The 24161-nt window shown below is 36.7% G+C and overlaps 1 protein-coding gene across 3 annotated transcripts in view; it reads left to right on the forward strand.

Moving 5' to 3' along the window:
- LOC111510141 (cationic amino acid transporter 2) overlaps positions 1-24161 on the forward strand; it is a 62086-nt gene that overhangs the window by 26484 nt on the left and 11441 nt on the right. For 2 of the 3 annotated variants that reach the window (XM_074170452.1, XM_074170453.1), the window contains exons 2-8: positions 781-1006; positions 3706-3834; positions 15794-15949; positions 19419-19523; positions 20501-20787; positions 23039-23276; positions 23997-24099. In XM_074170452.1, the coding sequence (XP_074026553.1) occupies positions 781-1006; positions 3706-3834; positions 15794-15949; positions 19419-19523; positions 20501-20787; positions 23039-23276; positions 23997-24099 (1244 nt within the window). The remainder of the gene's footprint in view (positions 1-780; positions 1007-3705; positions 3835-15793; positions 15950-19418; positions 19524-20500; positions 20788-23038; positions 23277-23996; positions 24100-24161) is intronic. The other variant, XM_074170454.1, reaches the window with a different exon arrangement.

Consider the following 24161-nt stretch of genomic DNA (forward strand, 5'->3'; position numbering starts at 1 on the left):
ATAATAATATACTCCAGGTTCAGGTGAAAAACACATTACCCTTTGCCTCTCATGTAGACCTACAACTTTGTAGGTATCTACGTGTGGCAGATACCAGACGGAAAAACCACAACTAACCCAGCTAATGCAGCGCAGAAAGCTGAAGTGAAACTTTAGCTTCCGCTGGTGACGCAAGTTACTTTCCACTATGAAACCGACCAACAGATAGACCGGTTTTGGGGTACTTGCCCTATCATCACTACCTGCCCGTTACTGATGCGGAGTCTCCTAAATCAGTCAGTTATTAGTCCAAAAATGACAGTGATAGCAGTTGAAGTTACTCAGTTCAAAACGATATTGAACTATCAGCAAGCATTGGATCATTGAATGCATAGTTGTTGATTCACAAATGTGATTTCTTCTCACCGAAAAAATCCGAGGGCGTAACAATATTCATAACCCCAGTTCTCAAGTGGTGAATTAGCGCAACTGTACCAGTTTCACGATCCGAAGATCCCCTCCCACCAAAAATTTTTTATCTGGTTGAAGGCGAAATGATTCTTCTATGATGCAATTCTGACATTACTCCCAATGGCTATGAAGCTCCCTAAGTGGCTCTGCAATTATTAACATAACCTTCCCTGAACACGTAGTCAGTGATCATATTAATCGATACGGATACCAAAAAAAAACCTCTAGTAAATACAATTTTGACACTAAAGTGAGGAAACTTGAAAGCTATTGTGGATATTAAAAGTATCAATATTGTTATAATAATTGATTGAATTGATTTCATTTCAGATGATTCAGGAATTCCTCTCAGCTATTATTCGAAGAAAAAATATTCACAATGAAGAACCTAATCGCTTGGCAAGAGTAATGAAATTAATGGATTTAGTTGCTCTTGGAGTTGGATCCGCACTGGGATTAGGACTATATGTTCTTGCAGGATCCCTGGCAAAAAGTACGTCAGGACCTGCTACAAATCTAGCATTTATTTTGGCTGCGTTGATATCGCTCCTTTCAGGTAAATAAAACTAAAATTGATTGCAACCCATTAAATTTATGATTATATGCATCAATACACAATCACATCACTTTAAAATATATTTGGAAAATAATTTTGGATTAAGAAGGTTCGTTTTATGTTAAAGACGTGCAATAAGACAAGATTGATGAATATTCCAATTGAGACCCCCCACTGGAGATAAAAGGGGCGCGTTTGCATTTCCTTTTCATCACTGTTTGTCCGTACCGCTATATTTTCAGAGACTGAAATTTTGTATGTAGGTTCGTTTCATGTTGTATATTTGCAATGGGGATTTTCAAATATTCCAAAAGGGGCGCCAGCCGCGGGGGAAAAAGGCGCGTTCAGAAAATAAAGTTACCTTTTTATCACTGTTTTTCCATGCCCTTAAATTTCCGGTGGATGAATTTATATTTAGTAACAGCATTTCAATCGTGCGGAGCCGGGGCGGGTCGCTAGTAATGAATGTAGCACAAACAAATAATTTTACAAAGATGCTAACAATATAATTAATTTAAAATGAAAATTATGTATTCGATACCGAAAGATAAACAACTACCGTTTCCTTCTTTTATGTTATCATTATATTGTAAATATTCTTCTACACTGTAAAAACATCTACATTCAAAATATTGTCACATTCTGATTTTGAATTGATTGAAAGTAAAGCTTCTTGAGTTTGACGAACTTTTATTATATAGATTTAAGTTCAAAGAATTTATTTTGAAAGTTGTCAAACACAGTTTGGATATTTTCAATAAGTCGCCAGATCTAGTGTTATATTCATGGTTGTGAGAGAGTGCTTCATAATGGTGGTTATTCTCATTCTTGGATCAGGTCCTAGTTATGGATCATTCTCACTATTTCAATTATTGTCATCGTTCTTATTGAATTGAAAAAATGAAATAAAATATTTAAACTTTAATAAATGCTTCCATAGAAATTCACAAGTTCAATTTAATATTATGACTATGATAGTGACTACACACTAACTCTACAGAGAATTCAAATGAATATATGAATCAAATGTAACTCACCAATACAATGAACAATTACAAGAGACAGAAATGAAAAACAAATTGCCACACTCAACTGATTCATATAACTTTACGAAAATAAGACAGCAATCCTTCAATTCAAAGTGCACCTTGAATACCAACAATTTATGTTAGAAATTTCAATATTGCAATCGAAACTTATTGATAGAATAGGACATCTTCAATTCGAATCGACACATTATTCTGAATAGCAGGTCTGCGGTCTCATGCCAAGGCACGATGAAATCCTATTGACGAATAATACGAGTTTAGTGATTTGCATACTTTGTTCATATATTCGAACATTGTATATTCAATTATTGTACTTTCAAATAAATACACTCGTTGAAATTTCTTCTCAATTGATATTTTGTTCTTACATCGATGCATTCAGCTGATAATATTTCAGGAAATAATTTTTACAAATACCACTCGATCCAGTAGTTTTGTCAGATAAATGTCCATTTTTTAAACTCAAGCAGTAATACTATTCGAGCAAGGAGCTTGCTGGACTGCTTGAGAATCGTTACTTAAGAATGGTTTAATAAACCGAAACCGGTCGTAATAAAAAAAATTAGTAGAAATTAGACGAAAGTTATTTTCTTCATGTTATATTTTAAATATCTACCAATATCATATATTCCAATTTTCATTCCGCTCAGGCATGCTTGGAATCCAAACTGCTACTAAAAAATTGAAATTGTTATGGCTGCTCATAACCCTACCTTCAATTTCCGTATATTTATAGGTTTTCGATTTTTCAACGCTTTGTTATTTTTGACGCTTGATATCATGATTTCTTTAATTCTAGAAATGAAATCATTTGAAACAAATATTACACCCTTCATAATGAAAATACGTTATAAATAAGGTCCTTATGACTTCAGAAAATGATTAATTGTGTTTCTTGATTCACAAACAATTCCAATGATACCACTTGCAACAGAGCCCGACGACCAAAAGTTGAAACCGAAAGTGGTTTGACTTTGACGGATTCGAAATATCCTTGGCATAAGGAACGAATCCGAAATAATCATCTACGATGATTTTTCCATACCGGAAATGCTTATTTTTTCGTGGAACGTAAAGATATGTTATTATGTTGAAGGTTGAAAAGCGAGATTTCTCTTCATTTTCTTTCTCAGCATATTCTTTATATTATTTTAAAATTTTTTGATGTTGAAATTAATCGATTGAACAAATGAGACGTGGTGGCAAATGACAGATGAAAAGTGGCATCTGTCGGCTTTTTCTGGCGGTTGACATTGATTTGACAGACGACAGATGATAAGTGTCGAGTGATATAGAAGTGATAGCGCACATATGTCAAGTGACATATGTGTAAAACTTTAAATACACTTTTCATATACATTTGACAGTTCCCGCTGCGCCATTTCAAATATGACTATCTCTATTATTTCATACGATAACGTAAGTTTCCAACGAGGCCCTAATGCAAAATGAATTCAGAAATATCCAGTTGTTAACTGCAATTATCACTGATATTTCTTCGAAAGTCTTCATTCAAAATTGATTTTAAGTGATAATTATAATTCAAAGTGAGCTATTCCATTTACTTCAGTTTTTTTATTTGAAAATAACCGCATCAACCTTATGGTTATTAACAGTGAAAAAGATATTTACAAGCACTAACTATTGTAGGTTTATGTTACGCAGAAGTTGCCGCAAGAGTGCGAAGGACAGGTTATGTATATGTTTATACTTATGTTGCCATAGGAGAATTAGCGGCGTTCATCGTGGGTTGGAATTTAATAATAGGGTGTATGTTTGGTAAGTAATTTAAAATTTCAAATTGATTTTAAAGGTCCAAATTTTGTACTAAAATGCCCTATATAGGGATGTAGCATTCGAAAGGAAGGAATAAGGTTATAAAACAAAGTTCATTCTAACTTCAGTTCCCAAAATAAAATAAAAACAAGTAACACTCTATTGTGTAATTTTCACTGGACAGTTTACGAACCCGTATTATATAATAGCTTCCCCAGGCGTGGCGTATAAACAACCAATGTTTCGGTATTCAATAGTTGTATGGACACGCCTGAAGAAGCTATGGTATAGCGAAACACGTGGTGCGGTTTTGTTAACTGTCCAGTGAAAATCCCACAATGAAGTGATTCTTGAATACATTATGGATTTTTATCAAATATCGGCCAATTCCACCACATAAAGCGCTTCAAATGCCTACGAAATTTCAGTCCCCCCCCCAGGTGCCGGAATCAGCTCAGCTCACTCACGACGAATCTTCCGAATAAAAGACGTTGCACAGGTGCCTGATGGTTTTACTTCAGCTTTTTGCGCGGCATTAGCTGGATTAGTTGTTGTTTTTTCGTCGGGTATCTGCCACACGGACCTTCGAAATCGTAGAGTCACATGAAAGGCAAAGGTACGGTGTTTTCACCTGAACTTGAGCATGCTATATGCATCTCTCTGAAAGATATTCAACTATCATTCTGACTCCCACCACGAAATATGTGTTTGTGGAGTTGTTTCCAGACTTTGTCTGCAGGTGGCGCAGTAGACATACCACTGAATCAACGATATCCAGGCGTCGCGACGGTGATGCATACATCTTCATCTACAGTTTAAGTGACGCGCACGAAACGAGCGATGGCGGGGCGGAGCAATCGAGTGATGTACGGGCGGGAGGAGAGCGACGGCGGCGCGGAAGCGACGAGAACAAACTACTGTGATAATCATCGCGATAACAGTTGTGTTGTGTAGAAAAATATTATAGTACCAATACCAAATGGAAATTGATAATGAAGAATTTATCTCGTGTATTTTGTTAAAACATGCTCTATGGGACATGAAAGTGCCGTTGCTCTCATAGCCCTGGCCGAAAGCCTTTCAACTGAGCATCTTCCCTCTATCCAGCGCTACCACTGTCAAGGGAACCCCTACTCCTCCTAACTTACCTCCTTCACACGTCATCGACGCAGAACGTCGACAACGCGGAAGGACGAATCAGCGAGGAAGAAGACGACACTTTTTTTTTAATTCCCAAATATAATACAACATAAATTATATTTCCAATAACAGATATTTCATATCAACTTAACTTATCTATTCTACTACCCTATACTTTTAAAATAATAAAAACACAAACAAGAAACTACATTTATGATCAAAATATACATATACCGCGCTTTTTCTATTTGTCTCATATTACATATTAACTTATCTATTCTATTACCCTATACTTTTAAAATAATAAAAAAACAACAAACAACACTACCTTTCTGCTCAAAATATACCTATACAGTGCTCTTTTTCCGAATAGCCTGGCTCTCATGTTCTTTCATTTTTCGCTCAGCTGTAAGCAGCAGCTGACCTTTTTATTCGTTACTCACCACGTTCTCCACCCATTCATTTACGAATCTTATCCAATCATCCGTTCTTCCATTCTCTTCCCTTAGTGTTATCTCCCCTTTTTCTTTTTCCATACGTTCCTTCCATTCACGCCACCCAGTCCTGTCCTCGTCCATACATCTCTCAATCACATGATCTGCCGTTTCTGGTTTCCCGTATTCACAGGGGCAAGGCACTTCCGGTCCCAGGTTGAACCTAGCCAGGTATCCTGGGAAGTTACCGAGCCCTGTCAGGAGCTGTACAGCCTTCTTCGACAGATCCAGCCATACATGCCCGACTGTTTTGTAAAACTTGTGAAACAGCCGCCTAGTCGTACCCATTTCCTTTGCCAATCGCCTTTGATGCATTCCTTTATCCTCTTTCGCTCTTCATTCTTACTATCTATCATCCTTACCTCCCACGTTACGATATCTCTATTCAGCCTTTTGGTTACTTCCTCGTGCGCCTTCCGATTACCCAGGTTGTTTGCTGAATGCCCTTTCTGCCAGACAATACAGGTCCGTGCTCCACTTTCTCTCCTTCCTCAATCTTCTCTGTATATATGCTATCCTCTAATTCTTCGTTCTCCCCCTTATACCTTCTACAGCCACCACGGAGTCACTGACTATCATAACGCTCTCTTCCATACTCCACATATCTATCACCCACTCACATATCCATCACCTCTATGGGACAGTAAAAATGTTTTCCTTAGCTTGTGGTAAGGGGTAGAAAATTTGCCAAAATTACTTCTTTCTTCATTTATTGACGTGACATGCTCACAACTCTACTCCAGCACGACTTACCGACCGAAGTTTCGTGCCTATGCAAGATATTCCCCTTTTTTGGGTACCTCCAATTCTGAGCATCTCAAGCACTACTCAGTTTTTCCCTAACAAATTTCCGGTACACACTTATGCACGAAATACCAGACCCACTTGTCGTTGGTTTTTTGTGTTCCCTTCTTCTGCTCCGCGAAGCACTCTTTTGAAAACGGCCTTCGGAGACGACTTTCCGACACAGTTTAATCGAAAATCCTTTTCTACGAATCTCCCAATGGCATAATTATTGTATTCTACCCTTTATCTTATTTCGGTCTAATTTGCTTCTCAACTCCTAGCTCATTACTTATTCTTGATTTCATTTTTTTTTCTGCGGGTATCCTCCCAACGAATTTATACACAAACTGAGTTTTTCCGCAGCTTTTTTCAATGGATTTGAAAGTACTCCGACAATAGTATATTATTCAACGAGCGAAAAATGTCAATACTCGTGAGATTGAAGTTTATCTCAAATCATTAGAGCGAGTATTACCGGAGTTTTTTCCCAACACCAAATCGTTATTTTTACACCTCGACACGTGTTTCGATCACCAAGTGATCATCTTCAAGAGGAACATAACACTAATAACTACTCAAAACTAAAGCTACTTATACTAATCAGGTACATCATACAGGTAGGTACAGGTAGGTACAATATGTCCTTCTGTATGTAAACATACAGAAGTAAACATACAGAAGGACATATTGTAAATAATAGAAAGGACAATTGTAAAATTAATTTAGGGTGGTACACTTGTACAGGTGGTATTACTGATTACCTACCTGTATGATGTACCTGAATAGCACAAGTAGCTTTAGTTTTGAAAAGTTTCTAGTTTTATCTTCCTCTTGAAAATGATCAGTTGGTGATCGAAACACGTGTCGAGGTGTAAAAATAACGATTTGGTGTTGGAAAAAAACTCCGGTAATATTCATTACTACACCAAAGGTTCCAAACAGTACATCACAAGTACATTAGAGCGAGGAAAAAGCATTTTTCGCAAGTAGAATGCTTTACTTTTTCTATATCAGGAATATTTCAAAATATGATTTTTTTTGGGAAAAATATTTGTAGGAATAAGTTATATCATTATATTTAATGAAAGAACAACCTGAAAATCATTAAAAAATACTTCCGGTTCTTGTTAGTTTATTAAATTACAAATCTGTTCTGTTTAAAAAAAAATCTGTAGGATTTCAACCTGTGTACTCCAGTTTATAACTCAAACTCTAAACTCTTTATTGCCTATTTCTCTTAATTACAGAGTTGGTACATATACAATATTTTCATCTCTCCCACAAACGGGAGTGAACAATTCACGAAAAAAGAACAACAATTGAAAAAATTACATAATCCAATCATCGCATGACATTCGTACCTTTGGAATAACAATTGACTTATTACGCCTATGTATTGGTATAATAAAAAACCTTTTGTTTCAGTGCTCATTTGTGTCAGTTTCTTGGCAGTAGTACGTCAGGCACATTAACGAGTGAAATAAAAAATGGTTTATTCTATTCAGGATAGGGTAGAAGTAATCGAATATTATTTCAAAAATGATGAATGTGCCAACAAAGCAAGTATAATTTTCAATGAGCAACACCCAAACAAAAACGTACATCGTAAATACGTTTTGGAACTAACTTCAAAATTTCGACAAACGAGATCCGTGGCAAATAAAACACGTCAAATTGAAAACCCAGTAAGAAACGAAGCAGTGGAGGTAGCAGTTTTAGGACAGGTTGCTGCGGATCCAACTCTTGGTAAACGAAAGTTTGCCGAATTATCCGGTGTAAGTCGACGTACCGTCGGGCGGTACGTCGACTTACACCGACTTAAACTGGTTCAGGAACTTAACGAAGACAACTTTGATCGTTGAATACAATTTTGTGAAATCATGAGTGAACATGCTATACAAGATCCAAATTGCAGTTTTTATCTCAACGGGATTGTCAGTCGACATAATTGTCGGTACTGGTCAGATTGTAATCCAAGAGTGTTTCACCAAGTTTACGCAATTCCCACAAAAATTGAATGTTTGGGCTGGAATATTTGGCGGTCGTATTATATTGGTCCATTTTTTCTACCAGGTAATTTGACTGTTGATATGTATTTGGAATTACTCGAAGATACCGTTGATCCAACGTTAACGGACATAATAGAAAACAATAACCGATACCTTGAGGATCACCTAATATTCCAACAGGACGAAGCTCCTCCACATTTTGCTGTAGCGGTTCGTCAGTACCTGGATGAAAGATTTCACAGACACTGGATTGAAAGAAGAGGAGGCATTGAATGGCCCCTCGATCTCCAGATTTATACCCCTTAGATTACTTTTTGTGGGGCCATTTAAGAAGTAAAATATACGCCACTCAGCCAGGTTCATTAGCAGAGTTACGTCAACGTATTATTACAAATGTCGTCAAATAACCCCAGACATGCTCCAAAACGTCAGACAACGTTATGAGACGAACTTATACTCATGTATGGAAGTGAATGGAGAACACTTCGAGCATCTAATATTAATCAATGTAGTTTGGAAAGATCTTAGTTAAGTTTATGCACAATTTTACAATTTTCAAGTTATGTAATTTTTTCAATTTTTGTTTTTTTTTTCGTGATTTGTTCACATTACCTTTCAAATAAAATGTGAATTGAAAAACAAAACAGTTGTTTTTCCTGCAATACAGCGCCAAAATGAAAAGTTAAGTAGCGAACACTCACATGTCTGAATTCCTTATGGAATTACATTTTCAATGCTGTGTCACCCTCAATACTTTCCCTAATCAAATTGTATGAGTGAACAAGAGGTGGGGAAAGAAGTTTGAAGATTTGTCCCCCTTGGATTTAAAATTGACGTGTTTTTGCATTGTGTTCACAACACATGTATTTTGAAGAATTCGTTTTCGGTGTCTGGTTAAATCGAACCATAATTACAAATTTCGTCCGGCATTTTGGGGACACCATCTTGATTTTTTGCATTGAAAAACAATTCATAATTTCCGACCCTGAAAACCATCACTTATTAATTTTGAATCAAATCGGACCATAATTCAAATTAGCTTGCGAATGAAGTATCATAATTTGGAATACGGAACAGTTTTTTCCCGCAAGAAGGCGCCAAAATCAAAAGTTAGGTAGTTAAAATTGACATGGCTGAATTTCTTATGAAATTACCTTTTTAACGATGTGTCACACTTACTACTTTCCCTATTCAAATTGTTTGAGTGATAGTCACTGAGGGGTGGGGGAAGAGGTATGACAGTTGAGGTTATGATAGGAAAATGTCCCCCTTGAATTACAAATCGACGTGTTTTTTTCAGAACACATATGTTTTGAAGATATTTGATCTGTTTCGTTTTCGATGCCCCACCCTGTATATACTAGTTGTACAACACCCTTTCACGGCAGATTGTGCAGTGAAACTGCCTCAATCATATCGACGCCTGGGGCTTTATTTTTCCACATGCGCTTAATGGTTGCGATCACCTCCTCGACATCTGTGATCAATTTCAGCAACATCGACTTCGGTATCGTTGGAGCTGGTCTGCTCATGATATTATTTGCAGTATTAGTTGTTGCTCTGTGTTCATCACAGACATCGGACTCAAATCTATAGACATTGACCAAGTATTCACATTTGATCCTTGCTACGGGGTTTACGCGTTCTCTGTCAATCCTTGCGCATCCTATGTTTTTGCCTAATGAGTTCAACAACATCAAGCGGAAAGATATCTCGATCACCATTCGCCACGATCTTCCTTGTATAGACGTCTCTAGTTCTTCAGATGGTCTGGACTAATTGTCTACAAATCTCATCAATATCATCTTCATCAATGTTGCTCTTGATAGAGATGAGATTGTTCATGGACGCCCTAATGCCATAATAGTCATTTGGAAGTTACAATTGCTGATACCGCCCGAGAGCGTCGCGACTGCATTTCTCTTTTCCAGTGGGCTAGTAGCACCTGACATGGGGTTGTAGTGATTATTCGTGCAACGAATAATAATACGGAGAGCAGCCGATTCCGGATTGATTTGTCGAGGGGCGGACCGTTCTTATCCCCAAAAGCGGAGATTTGTCGATTCATAAGAATTACAGACCGATAACGTGCTTGAATTCGTGTTATAAGTTGTTTACAAACATCTTATACACAAGAATACTCACCGCAGTTGACCGAGTATTCGAACGGATATATGAGCAGAGAGGGTCGAAGAGAGGAGTCGCTGGATGTGAAGAGAACCTGCTTATCAATAGATGTGTAACGCAGGACTCGATACAATATGAGCGTAACCTCTCTATGGCCTGGATCGATTACAAAATAGTGAGATGCATTGAACAACTGATACCACTTTGGCGAACTTGCTTCATCATAATATCTGGTCAAGCAAGAGTCCAAACAGGGTGAGTCACTTTCAGAAAGGATGTATTTCAGGGTGATTTCCTCAGTTCTCTTCTCTTCTGCATCTCGCTGTTGCCATTATCCGTTTCGCTCAGAAATATTCGAGGGTATAACTGTGGCACCCCAGGAAACCAGAGGCACAAGGTCACCCATTTGTTTTTTATGGATGATTTCAAACTGTATGCCTCTGGAGAGAAGGATCTTCATCAGTCCTTGATGGTGGTGGAAGAGTACACGCATGATATCGGTATGAAATTTGGAATAGACAAATGTGCAATGGTCCATCTCAAAAGAGGACAATGCGGGGACTTGTCTTACTGCACTTGCTCAGGGCACATGATTCTCGGACTCAATGAGCACTTACCCTACGTGTGGGGAGTAGTCATTGGTTGATAATGCTGGCGCGCCCTCCCAAATGTATCGGGTTTTTGAGGATAAGGCTTGACCAGTGCACACTACGGTGAAAAAAAAAATAATAATCCCATCCCTACATAAGCAGGGATGGTCACTAACACCCTTGGCCATTGGTGAGTTGCGCCACCACTTACCCGAGCAACTAGTGCAAAACCGGACCGGCAGCCCAGGCGCACACGGGAAGGAGAACACTATTCTCCCTCCGGTGCCGGCAAGATGGTGGGGCCCATAACGATGATTTGCCTACCGATGACAACACTGGCAATGACAACGGACGCTTTGAGTGAACGCATGAGCTGAGAAATAGCCTTATGCTACGCACGAAGAGGGTACATGGCGAGATTTCATGCTTTGTGGTGTGAAACACATTCCGAGCATACCGTCTTTTCCGCCCAAAATCTTAGGGATTACGTATCCTATCTTTGGCGACAGGGCTATATAGCTCCTCCCCAGTCTTCTGACGAAGTGGTAGAAGTGACAGTTCAACCACTCGTTGGCACGGCTGGAGAGGAGACTCGCATTACGCCACCAATGTAGTCAATCAGAACACGCAGGGCGCTCCACAGAATTAGGCCCCAGAAGCCACAAGGACTGGCTTGTTTGGTTAAGGAGGTTCATAGTGTTCTAACAGAAGAGGCTGACATCTGAGAAATCAACACCGCCGTGTATAGCGTCGTCCAATCGCTTTCCGAATCGGAAGGCCTTGCGGTTCGGAAGATTGAACGGCGTATACACAAAATATAGGCTAAGATCACGTCGGCGAGACAACACGCGTCTCGTATCCAATGTGTGATGAATTACAGGACGGCCAACAGGTCCTTCACGCCCACAGTGAGGCGAATAGCCGCCAATCTACAAAGTATCCATCACACTTTTAGTCAAGGCGTGCTGCTGACCACCAAACAGCACTGCCTTGATAGGATACGAATGCTAGTGGCTGAAGTCACTAGTGAGGCGAGCGAGAAGTATCGCGAAAAACTTTAGGTTTCGTGAGAAACCTTCTCGCTTATTCCAAGAGCCTTCACGTATTGTGAATAATCCACCGACCGCTGATCAGGTGGAATCCTTCTGGAAGGATATCTATGAACAGTTGACCGAGTGTTCAAACGGATATATGATCTGAGTGGGTCGAAGAGAGGAGTCGCTGGATGTTAAGAGAACCTGCTCATCGATAGATGTGTAATGCAGGACGCGATACAATATAAGCGTAACCTCTCTATGGCCTGGATCGATTACCGTAAGGCATTTGACACAATTTCGCATGAGCTCATCTTGCATTTGCTCAGATGCCTTACGGTACTCAACAAAATAGTGAGATGCATTGAACAACTGATACCACTTTGAATGCCGAAGAGACGTATACTTACCTCGGGATGGAACAACGCCACTCACAAGAGGTAATAGCAGTGAAAAACTCTCTCCGCGGAAAGTATCAGCACAAACTTTGACAGATCTGGTCATCGGAACTATCAGGGAAGAACAAAGTTGCTGCAACAAATATGCTTGCCGTTCCAATTACTCTACACGTTTGGAGAAGTGAAGTGGACTCGGGAGGAGCTGTAAAGACCCGAAAAATGACGCATCTCTATAGGAGTTTGAATCCCAAATCGTCTACGGTTGTACTTCCCCCGATAACAAGAAGGCCATGGACTTTTGAGTTTCGAGTGTCTACATGACAGAATGGTATTGGATACAGCCTGTAAAGTCGTCAGGAGTTCGGATCCCCTTCTCTTCATGGTCCGTGACAATGAGAGAGCAGGCATTGGAGCATTTCTCTTCAGGGCAGCTGCCCGAGCAGCTGATGAACTCGATATAGTTTTCGACACTGAACGAGGTGACCACAACTCTGTCACCGAGTTGGAACCCATTCAGCAAAAAGCTCAGATAAAAGCCGCAGAGATCGCCTTACTCCTGCGGAAACACAAGGATAAACCAATGCATGGGGTCTTCTTCAATAACATTGGAGACCTTGGCTTATCAAAGCGCCTGACGTTGGATTTTCTCAGTGGGCTGAAGTCGGAAAATGAGGGATTCATCATGGCTTGCCAGGATGGTGTCTTGAATACCTTAGTCTACCGCAGTCGCGTGATGGGTATAGAGGTTCCTCACACAAGGGGCAGGGCATGCCGCGTGGCGCCCGAGATTACCATCTACGGCACTCTTACGGTATTGATTATATACCGGTGTTGCCCTAATACGCTCCAGGGGGTTATTGAATCCGTTGTGGGGAACGAGAAGTGCCAAATTTATTGAAACTATTCGTTCCCTTCCTTCAGGCTCATGCAAGCTAATAAGCCTGATGTAGTCCTTCTCGACCACCAGAGTAAAACGATATTTGTCGTGGAGTGTCACCCGAGGGTGTTTTTCAACTTAACTGTGGAAATACAATATTAATTTACAATTTTCTAATTATCTTAACTATAATATCTACGATGAGTATAATTCTATTACATTGTAGAATAATTTTGCTGCCTGAGATCTATGAAATTAATTAGTACATCAAATTCATAAAGTGATTGACTGGTCATTATCCGTTCTGTAGATGCAGAGTTCGACATTTGTTAATCATATTAAGCTAATAATAGGGATTTCAACTTTTTTTTGAAGTTTATCAGAGTACATGTACTGTAATCATGCGGAAGTTGATTATAGGCATTGTACGTGAAGGATCGCTGAAAAATAGAGGTTTTATGTTTGTACATTGCCAGTAACCCCGAGTTACGAGTGTTATAATCACTCAGATTCCCTATTTTGATTAGTTTGTCATATAAATATGTTTAAAAATCTGTTTAAAATCTGTTTAAAATCTGTTTTTCCGTTAACCAGCTGTCGCACCCCTACGAACGACAACCCTCAGAAGTCGAAACTTGTGCGAGCCAAGGATTAACGAGGTCTTACCTTTTAACGTGTGATTCCTAAATAAATATGTTGGTGTGTTATATTTCAGTACTTTATGAGTCATATTTATTAGATGTAATTTTCTCATATATAGCAAATTCAGTTTTCGCATTTCCCGATATTTATGACTTACGTGCTCATATTTGCGTATTGCGAAGGAAAGTCTAATACAAGAGTCACTGTATTTTTTGAAGTTGACTTCTGCCAACACTCAGAAGTGCGGGTCCATAAATGTAGTCACAGTAAGCCAGTTTCGATAATATGAGGGATTCACAAACATGAATTTTTAGTGCGGAACTCTGAATTGTCTACTTGGATAAAGTTGTTTGAGTGTATTATATAAACCTCGGCAAAGTTGATTGACATGTTTTGTGAACCTCAATTTATTGTCTAACCAGAATCCGAGGTTTATTGTTTCATTTTTTATGGGAATTTTTCCCCACCCAAAACAATGTCGATGGTACTGGCTAGATTACTTTTGAGCTTCGGTCTGAAAAACAATGCACTGGACTTACTCGCATTCAACTTCAGATTATGTGCTGCACATACATTTATCAAAGAACCCAGATCCGAATTTAAAGCAGCGGTAACATCAGGTTTCACTTCATTGAAAGATAAGTACAGCTGGGTATCGTCCGCGTAGTGGTGTATGCGGCAGTATTTGACGAATGAATGAAAATCTGAGATGTACAAAGAGAATACCAGAATATTTTTTTGCGTTTCATAATAGGTGGTGGGGGAAGAGGGGTGATTAGGAATTTTTTTCACAAAAGAGCATAATCATGTGCAACATTATCTACAATGAAACAGGTGAAAATGTCTTCCCCGATAGTCTATTCTGAGAACAACCCCTAGCGGCAATACTATCCATGTTTTGGGGTTGGCCTAATGGTAACATTGGTTGAGAATTACAAAAAATCCAAAGAGACCCAAATTTCATAAGGATTTTGCTGAGTCCTTTGTGCGACATAAAACAACTATTCTGAATTTGTCATTAAGTGATTAACTAACGAACAATATTAATTTCTTTGCCACATTACGAATTTCTGGTGGTTTTCACTCCTTGTGTCCATGTTTTTATTCTTGTTTTTCGTTAGAAACTATACCTATATTTCGAAATGAATTGTGAGTTCGAATATTAAGCATGTCGTTTGAGAATATATTTTGAATTAGATAAATTTTCAAGGTTTACTTGCCATGAAACACGACTGTAAAGTTATGAATTTGCTTTCATCTGATTGGCCATGAAAGTAGAGAGTTATGAGTCTAGTCAATTGTGTTGGTTAGAAAATGTGAGTTATGAGATCTTTGTATACTTACCACAACAAGAAACAGTCCCCTAATTATAGCTTTTTAAAATAATTATAAACAAAGGAAATATCTACGTCTACTGCGTGAAGCAAAATTGGGCGTATCAATATTTGTGGCTAGCACTGATTATATTTCCAGGTGCCCCAGATGCAATAAATTTATATTTGAAACAAACTTCCTAAATTTACAGCCTAGTCGAGTGTGCAACATTTTCTTTTGTAGGCCAAGAATTGAAGAACTGAAATTCAAACTGCTATACTAATATTTACTATGAAACGTAGGTAGTTTGACCGCTGATGAGATTTAAAAAATACACAAGCGGCTAGGGACCACAACTGTTTTGCATAAACGCTTTCAGGAGCACACTATTAAATTACTTTTTGTATTGCATTACATTCACCCAATGAAAACCGAACAAATTTTGAACGATCCCATATTAATAACCCATGTTATCAATAACACAAGTTGAAAAATGTTTTGAAGATATCCCCAACTTGCTAGGATACTTGATAAAAACCCTTTGTCATCAGGTGCAGCAAGTGCAGCAAGTGCAATCAGCAAACATATCGATTCCATGCTAGATAAGAAAGTCGAAAAAACATTTGCGGAGTGGATGCCAATCAATGTTCGATTTTTAGCCACCTATCCAGATTTTCTATCTATGGGAATTATAATTTTCTTCACGGGTGAGTTCTTATCATGAAAAATTTGCATTCTTTCGTAATAATTTGTAATCTAACGTGAAAATAAATTGCATAAGGTATGTAGTTCATCATAATATAATGTTATTAACAAATATATTACAGTGAGAAATCTGATTGTCAAAAAAATGTTGAAATATTTTGGTGGTTGTTTCAGATGGCAAGTAGGGAAAGATCTTCCGCTAAAAAAGGAGAACACCTCTCTGAAATTTGCACCTTTTCTCCGATTTCGACGAACTTTATCTTGAATTTTAGAGCTCGAAAAACTGTACTCTAGGGCAAAAAATCATTTGTTTTCTACAAAAACCAGTGCCCGCTGCGACTATTTTTATAAGTTGAAATACAAGAAATCGTATTAGCCTTTGTTTAGGAAAAATTTAAAATTACCATTGGACTAGGCACCCTTTCTAATGATGGTATATCAAATTTCATTAACAAATATTCAATATTAATAATTCAGTGATCGAATCAACATTCACATTGTATCATGTTAGAACGTTAACTGCACACCTATTAAATGGTTTTTGAATTTTGGTGAGTTGGCCGTGAAACACCGTGCGGATATGCAAAATCGCGCTCTTTTCATTTGGCACTGGAAACAAAAGACTATTGTCAATTATTAATGCTGTCAAAAACTGTATTGAAACAGTAACGTCGGATTACGCCCGATTAGTAGGAAAAATAATTTGTAAAGCGGTAAAAATTTGTGATTTACCATGGAAGAGCTATATGTGTGAGATAAAATTGAACTTATGCACCTTGTCAGAGATATAATGGTCCTCGGCAAGAGAAGCTGCCAGATAATTCCATAATAGACATCCCGATAAACTTACAGTAAGCAGCAGTACGGTGAACCATATCAATTCTGTTTTTAACGAAACAGGTGATGTATCGAGGCATATGCTCAAAAACAAATACAATCCACATCGTGAGAATAGAAATGGTGTGCGAATATTGCAATATTATCGTGATAATACTCATTAATGCTTGCGAACGTCTTGTTTCATCTTAAATATTCCTGGAGAAAATATCAGGGGATGCCTAAAAAATAAAATCGAACCATTCAAGCCAGAAACTTTACACACTCTGGAACTGGGAGATGAAGAAAGAAGGTTAGAATTCTGTTTGTGGGCTCAAGGAGAATATTTGAATGATTGTTTAAACTTCTTCAAAACAAGCTTGTTCAGTGATGAAAAAGCTACACATACCACAAATGGAGTAGTCTCGTCCCAAAATTCAAGGTACTGATCTGCGGATAATCCAAATTGGATTATGAACGCAAAAAGGCAATATTCCTATAAAATAAATGTGTGGTGGGGAATAATTCATGTTGAGATTATTGATCCGTTTTTCTTTGAGAGTAATCTGAATGGAATTATAATTGAGACTTTTCCAGAAATGAGTTTTGGGAAGTAATACATAACTTATCAGTGCAGGATCGCCTGAATTTAAAGTTTCAATCAGATGGGTCTTCTGTACATTATGCAGTTATTGTGAGAGAATGGCTGAATGATGATTATGGAAATCGATGGATAGATCGAAATAGTCCTAACATTGAGTGGCCGCCAATATCACCGGACCTGACTCCGCTGGATTTTGAGGTTGCTATCAATGAAGAAGGGACCAATCACATATTGTTTAATAGTCCACATGAGACATTTGCCTTAAATAAGTATTGGTATTTGCACTTTTTAGTGAAATGAGGGTTTTCTAAGGCCCACCATGTACAGTCTGTGAACTTACTGTTCCATTAGTTATAATGAAATATTAGTCATAAAATATTTATTGGAAACCTGATACCATGCGGAAAACTCAAATCTTGGAATAAAATCCCTTTCTTTTAGGGTATTTATAAGTTTTGGTTTGAAAGCTTTAAATTTATTTCTTCTTTATATGTTTGTACGGTAGTAATAGGTACATCAAGAGATGTTGATATTTGTTTAATTGATGTCTTACCATTTTTGATAACACTTAAACACACTTCCTCTTCCACTTCTCTAGATACTTTTGCGGTTGTGTGAGGTTTATTGAAATGGTTATTAATACTGTCTGTTTATTTAAATTTATTTGAAATACGGGTAACTGTAGTGTGATTTACATTGCGATTAGGATGCCTGGCATTAAAAATGTCTGTAACTTTTTCTTCTTTCGTAAGCATCTTGATATTATTTAAATAGTACTTTTTATCAAACGTTAATAAAATAAGCAATAACAATAACTACGTAATGAATATTTAGCAAATATGTCACGTACTCAATGTCAAACATACGTTTGGTTTCAAAGCCAACTCAAAAAATTATTTTGGACAAGAAAATTTCCAGACAATCAATGAGTTTGATTCGAAATACCTACTTTATTTTGATGTTTTGTGATTTGGTATTATTGAATATTGAGTTCTTGTTTTATATATATATATATATATATATATATATATATATATATATATATATATATATATATATAATTAATTACTGCTTCGCTTCGAGAGGTGTAACTCGTCTTGATAATGCCATCTGAGATGATGGCGAAACGTCGACTATCGAATAGTACACAACGGATGAACACCCGGAAAAACAACACATCATATTCTACCATCCGTGAAAACCTACATTGTAATATATATATATATATATATATATATATATATATATATATATATATATATATATATATATAGCTAAACTGAAATCCGGGTTGAACCGCGTGCGTGAACAGAATTTTGAAGAGGCACGATATGAGAATAGTAGTCACAGCCAAAAAACAAATTTCCACTTTTCAAGAATACCTAAGGACTCGATACCCAATGAGGCACAGGGCATATGTGAAAAACCATGTTCCACCTTCTCCCGCACTTATATCGGGACCAACCGAAGAGTCTACAACAGAGCCTATGAACATGAACTGGCTCAACAAACCAGATGATTCACAAAGATCACCTCATTCATAAAGATAATAATTATTGTCACACCTTACATCACACAATGTTGCACAGCACACTTCTGCAACTCACACCCCCGTTTCCAGTACCAACTTCACCTTTGCTTTCACTGCCTCTGCATTCGTCCAGGGACATATATATATATATCAGATCGGAGTCTATGAACCCACATTCGATGCTTGGTAGTAGGCAAATTGAGACTCTTGCGGAGACCAGTGACAAGACCCGGGTAGTAGGCAGATAGAGACCCTTGTGTCATGTCACAAAACCCTTAAAACGTGTCACTACATGGAGAGTAGGCAGTTTGAGACCTGAGTGTAGTCATACCTTTTTGAAAATGGCTTCAAAGCCGAGACACCAGACGCGGTTCAACCCAGACTTCAGATTATCAGACTGCTGATGGCAAAAACCTATTCGAACATCTTGTGGTTGGTAACCTGACAATATTTCAATGTAAACGACATCTCATTATTGAAATCAAATAATAAATATTCGTGATATTTTTCAACTTTTCAGTGCTTCTTTCAACTGGAATGAAAAGTTCCAAAAATTTCAACAATATTTGTACATCGCTGAATTTGATAACAATGCTAACAGCTGTGGTGGCATGCCTCACGAAAGGTAAGAAAATTCAATGTTTGTTCATGCACAAAATAATGAAAAATACCCCAAGGCTATTTATTGTATTGATGAATTCGCAGACCATTTGAAAGGGGTTCTTCAAAATCGAATATAAAAAGCATGTGTCTGTGTGAAGCAGCAATTTAAGATTGTATTGCGTAATATCTTAAGATTGAGGCATAACTGATCATTAGTATAACAGCCATGAGTTCAGATGTCACTATTACTGGATCTGTCATAATTAGACACCTTGGTGAAGAAAAGACATCTTACCTCATAAAATCTTGTGAAAGGGATGGCTACTGTCAATTCTGAAATTTTAACTTTTTTCATTTCCTTTTGAAAAATTAAAGAAGTCATGATAAATATCTTTCAGCATTTTCCCGTCAACTGACTCTTTTCCTTTTCTGTTGCTATATGTAGTTCGTTACTCCCTGTAATCCATAATCATTCTAATCATATAAGTATAGGGTCTGTAGCCTGTGTCATTTAATTGAAAATCTGCTAGTGGGACTGTCTTCACTTGTTTATAATATTATCAGAAACCCCATTTTCTTATGTATTCCTTATTTTCTGGATATACTACACTACTCTTTCAGGTAATTGCTAGCTTTTCATAGATATGAATGTGTACGAAATTGAAAAAAATACTGAGAAACAATTTTCGGTTATTTGTGATCAATTTATTTTTTATTTGGACTGATATAGTCCTGGAATAACATGGGAGCTTGACATTATAAATGAGATAGTTGAAATTCTTTGATATTTCACGCTTTGTAAGTATACTATCTCTGATCACAACGAAACTCTTACACAAAATTTAAAAATTTATCACAGTTCTCTCTCTATTTCCAAATGGCTGTAACCCTCGATAATTCTAATGAAATGAGACAAACTCTTTATAAGTGTGTCGTGCCTGGAATGATCTAAAATGCATTTTCAATATGGATAATATAAATACACATTCCGATTTTCAGTGGATATTAATAACTGGAAAATCTCTGTAAATGATATCGATGAGACTCACCGAAAACATGCTGGAAACGGGGGATTTTTGCCATTTGGTATGGCTGGAGTAATAGCTGCAACACCTAATTGTTTTTTTGGTTATACTGGATTTGAATCATCATCAAACGCCAGCGAAGAAGCGAAAAATCCAAAAAGGGACATACCAATAGCTATAATGATCTCTTTACTTATTACTCTGATGTCTTATTTTACAATATCAACAGTCATAACACTGGTTTGGCCTTATTATCTACAAGTAAGTATATATCGAGGAAATTTAGTTTGAATGTAATAAACCAAATTATCCAAATTCATTTCGTTACATCTTGGTATGAAGTCTTCATGAGGTTACTACAATTCAAACTAGTTGACCCGACGAATTTCGTACCTCCCCAGAATAATTGAATGTTGTGTCAAATTATCAGCTAACTACTATCAATTTTTTCATATTGTGTATGTCAAGCAAAAAGTCAGGCCATACTTATAGGAATATTGTTGCCAGATCATTTTCATGCTTAGCAGTAGATTTGATGTGAGAAAAACACTTGGAAATATATTTCATATATACATACTATAAACATGGTGAATCGCATTATCTTACATCATTCAATACATACATCATATAATAATAATTATAGAAAGTGAACTGAGTCATTGGTAGCAAGAGTGCCACAACAGAAAATCTGCTAAACAAAACGTTACATCTGGCAACACTGAACACGGCGCTCCTCTCAATTTCATCTTCATCTGCAGTGGATTGATTTGCAATATTCCACAAACTAATTACATTACGTCGCGGTAATGCTTATATAACCCAATGAAACTTTCTCGAAGCTGGTAGAGCAACTCTAGAAGAGACGGCGGTCTAGTATTTTCGGTAAGAAACACAAGTGGGGCTGCACGTGACCTTAACTATGGAAAATATTGGGAAAAGTTGTCGGGTAATTGTTGTAGATTACAAAAATAATATTATACACAGGGTGTTTCATTTGAAAAATCAAAATTGCTACTACTGTTTGTTTGAAGGTGGCTGACAATGTTTCGTGGTGCATTTCATCAGTTCGGACTACCATTGTCTAGTATGATATAAATTGATTTGAAATCCCTGAAACAAACTGTAAAAAAAAAAAAGATTAGCTGAAAGACTAGACTAGATAATGTAAGTCCGAACCGATGCGTTATGTCTGTTTCATCAGAAACGTCTAATGTACCATCCACCATGAATCAGCCTATATATTTTCTCCTGTCTTTCATAGGACACGATGTTGATGTGAAATTATTCAATGCAGTATGTATTAGCCACCAGTTAAATTATATATTGCTGAATTGAATAAAGTTACTTTCAGCAATATATTGTATCTTTCTCAAAAGATATAAACGAATGATACTGCATTATCAATATACTGACAAGAGTTTCATTTTTCGATTACACATATACACACGATCATTGAGTTCATATGATGTTTCTTCATTGAGAATATTAGTGAAGTAAATTAGTAGTAAATTTTCTTATCACAATATTTGCACTTTTATACTTCTGGTATGTTACAATAATAGTAATATTGGTCTTTTTGAGAAACAGGAACGTCTATATAACAGGAATGAAATTTATGATCAATCAATAGAGGGTACAGAATAGGGCAATATATGAAATAAAATATCAATCAAAGGAGTGAAACCGAATTTTTATTCAAATTTCAAATTTAAATTTTATCATTACTTCATTCATTCTTGAAGATTTCCTCCAAAATTTGAGTTTGTCTTGTATTTTGATAATGGATTAGATGTATTTCATTGAAATACAAACAAAATTTCTATTGAAAAATATATTGAATTTCTTAAAGATCCCGAATTTTTTTAATAACTACTTGAATAACACGTCTTGAATTCTATTTCCAGTATGTCCATTGATTTAAGTGCACTTTATTAGTCTCAACATCATAGAATTTTTTCACTTGACCAATTTCTACTTTGAAGGGACTTCATAAATTCTACATATTGAAAATATTATATGCGAAGCTATGTTTATACTTCGAATTTGTTTGTTCAACTAACGAATGTTCAATTTATTTGTGATATTAGCGGAAATTGTTTTATGATTATAAGTCTTTATCTCGTTCATTGAATAGTTCTGGTACTAATTGGACAGTTGTATTTCACGTCCCCAATCTAAAAAACTTTTCAAATTTTTCAAACAACTTTTTTGCATGTGCGCCTATTGATAAGTTGATTTTCGTTTGTGATCTTCAATCTTTTTTTGATCTTTTGGAAACAGACTCAACCATTTTCTTTTCAGTTAATATCCGAGTAGCATGCTAATGTCCTTATCTGCCTAATTCATTACATTAAACGTTGTAATAATCTCTATCTACAATAATTTTTTTAACGGAGAGAACATCTTTTGTTACATATTACATATATCAATAATTTACTTTCACTTTTTTACATTCCAGTCATAATTTAATATTATGAACACCAACAAATTCAATGAAAAGTTCTTGTTTTAGGATGAACATGCAGCATTTCCCCATGTTTTCGAAGAATTGGGATGGACCGGTGTCAAATGGGTGATTACTGTCGGCTCAACTTGCGCTCTCTCCACTACAATGTTTGGATCCATGTACACAATGCCAAGAGTTATTTATGCAATGGCAAATGATGGTTTGATTTTCAAATCTTTATCCAAAGTTAACTCAGTTACGAAGACTCCCTTGATTGCTACTATTTGCTCGGGAGCGGTGGCAGGTAATTTGGTGAAAAACCAGAACGTATTCAAGTAACGCTTTATTATTTCACAAACAGTTCACAAAACTGCAACACGTGTTTCACATAAACATACATTTGATTTTCAGATGTGTTCATTCTTACTCTTGACTCAAATACCTACATCATATATTTTGTAGTCATATTCATGAATTACAAAAGAATATTTTGTAGCGTACTTATATTTTATTTCTTATTCATTTTTCATTTTCTCAGATTTTCCGATAGCTTTCACTCATAAAACTCATACGAAATTTTGTCGTTCCATAATAGTAATGTGTGATCTGAGTCGTCATGACGAGTCAAAAATAACTTTTCTACAAATGTCCGACATTTTATGCAAGGCGGTATGGGAAAATCTTGATGACGGTAAATGCATAACGATCTTAGGTGCGTGGCCTTTTGAATTTATAGGTACTTCAGGAATCCTCCAATGTCCAAACTTATTTTAGCTGAAAATTAACTCAATTCATTCATTATCACTATCAACTCCAGCTGAATAGTATTTGAGTTTAAAATTGATGAGATCTTACATTTTTTAAGTTAATTCTTAACATTTCCGAGAATATTGAATCGAATTTCCACTCAAGAATCGGTCCGTCACCTAAATAATGGTTACATCAGACGTTACCCAGAAATATGAAATGTTCACAATCATAACAATTCAAATAAAGTCTGATTTCTAATGAGTTATTTTTTCAGGTGTGATAACAACTTTCATAGATCTGGCTCAACTTGTGGATTTTAGCACAATTGAATCATTATTGTCATACACTATTGTACCTGTGTCCGTGCTCGTTTTAAGGTGTGAAGGTATTTATTTTTTACTGGTTTCCAACTCATATTAATATCTATTACTTTATCATT

Source organism: Leptinotarsa decemlineata, unplaced genomic scaffold (assembly GCF_025532065.1).
Source record: "Leptinotarsa decemlineata unplaced genomic scaffold, Ldec_3_MD MMD2_P_RNA_scaffold_9, whole genome shotgun sequence".
Classification (NCBI taxonomy): domain Eukaryota; kingdom Metazoa; phylum Arthropoda; class Insecta; order Coleoptera; family Chrysomelidae; genus Leptinotarsa; species Leptinotarsa decemlineata.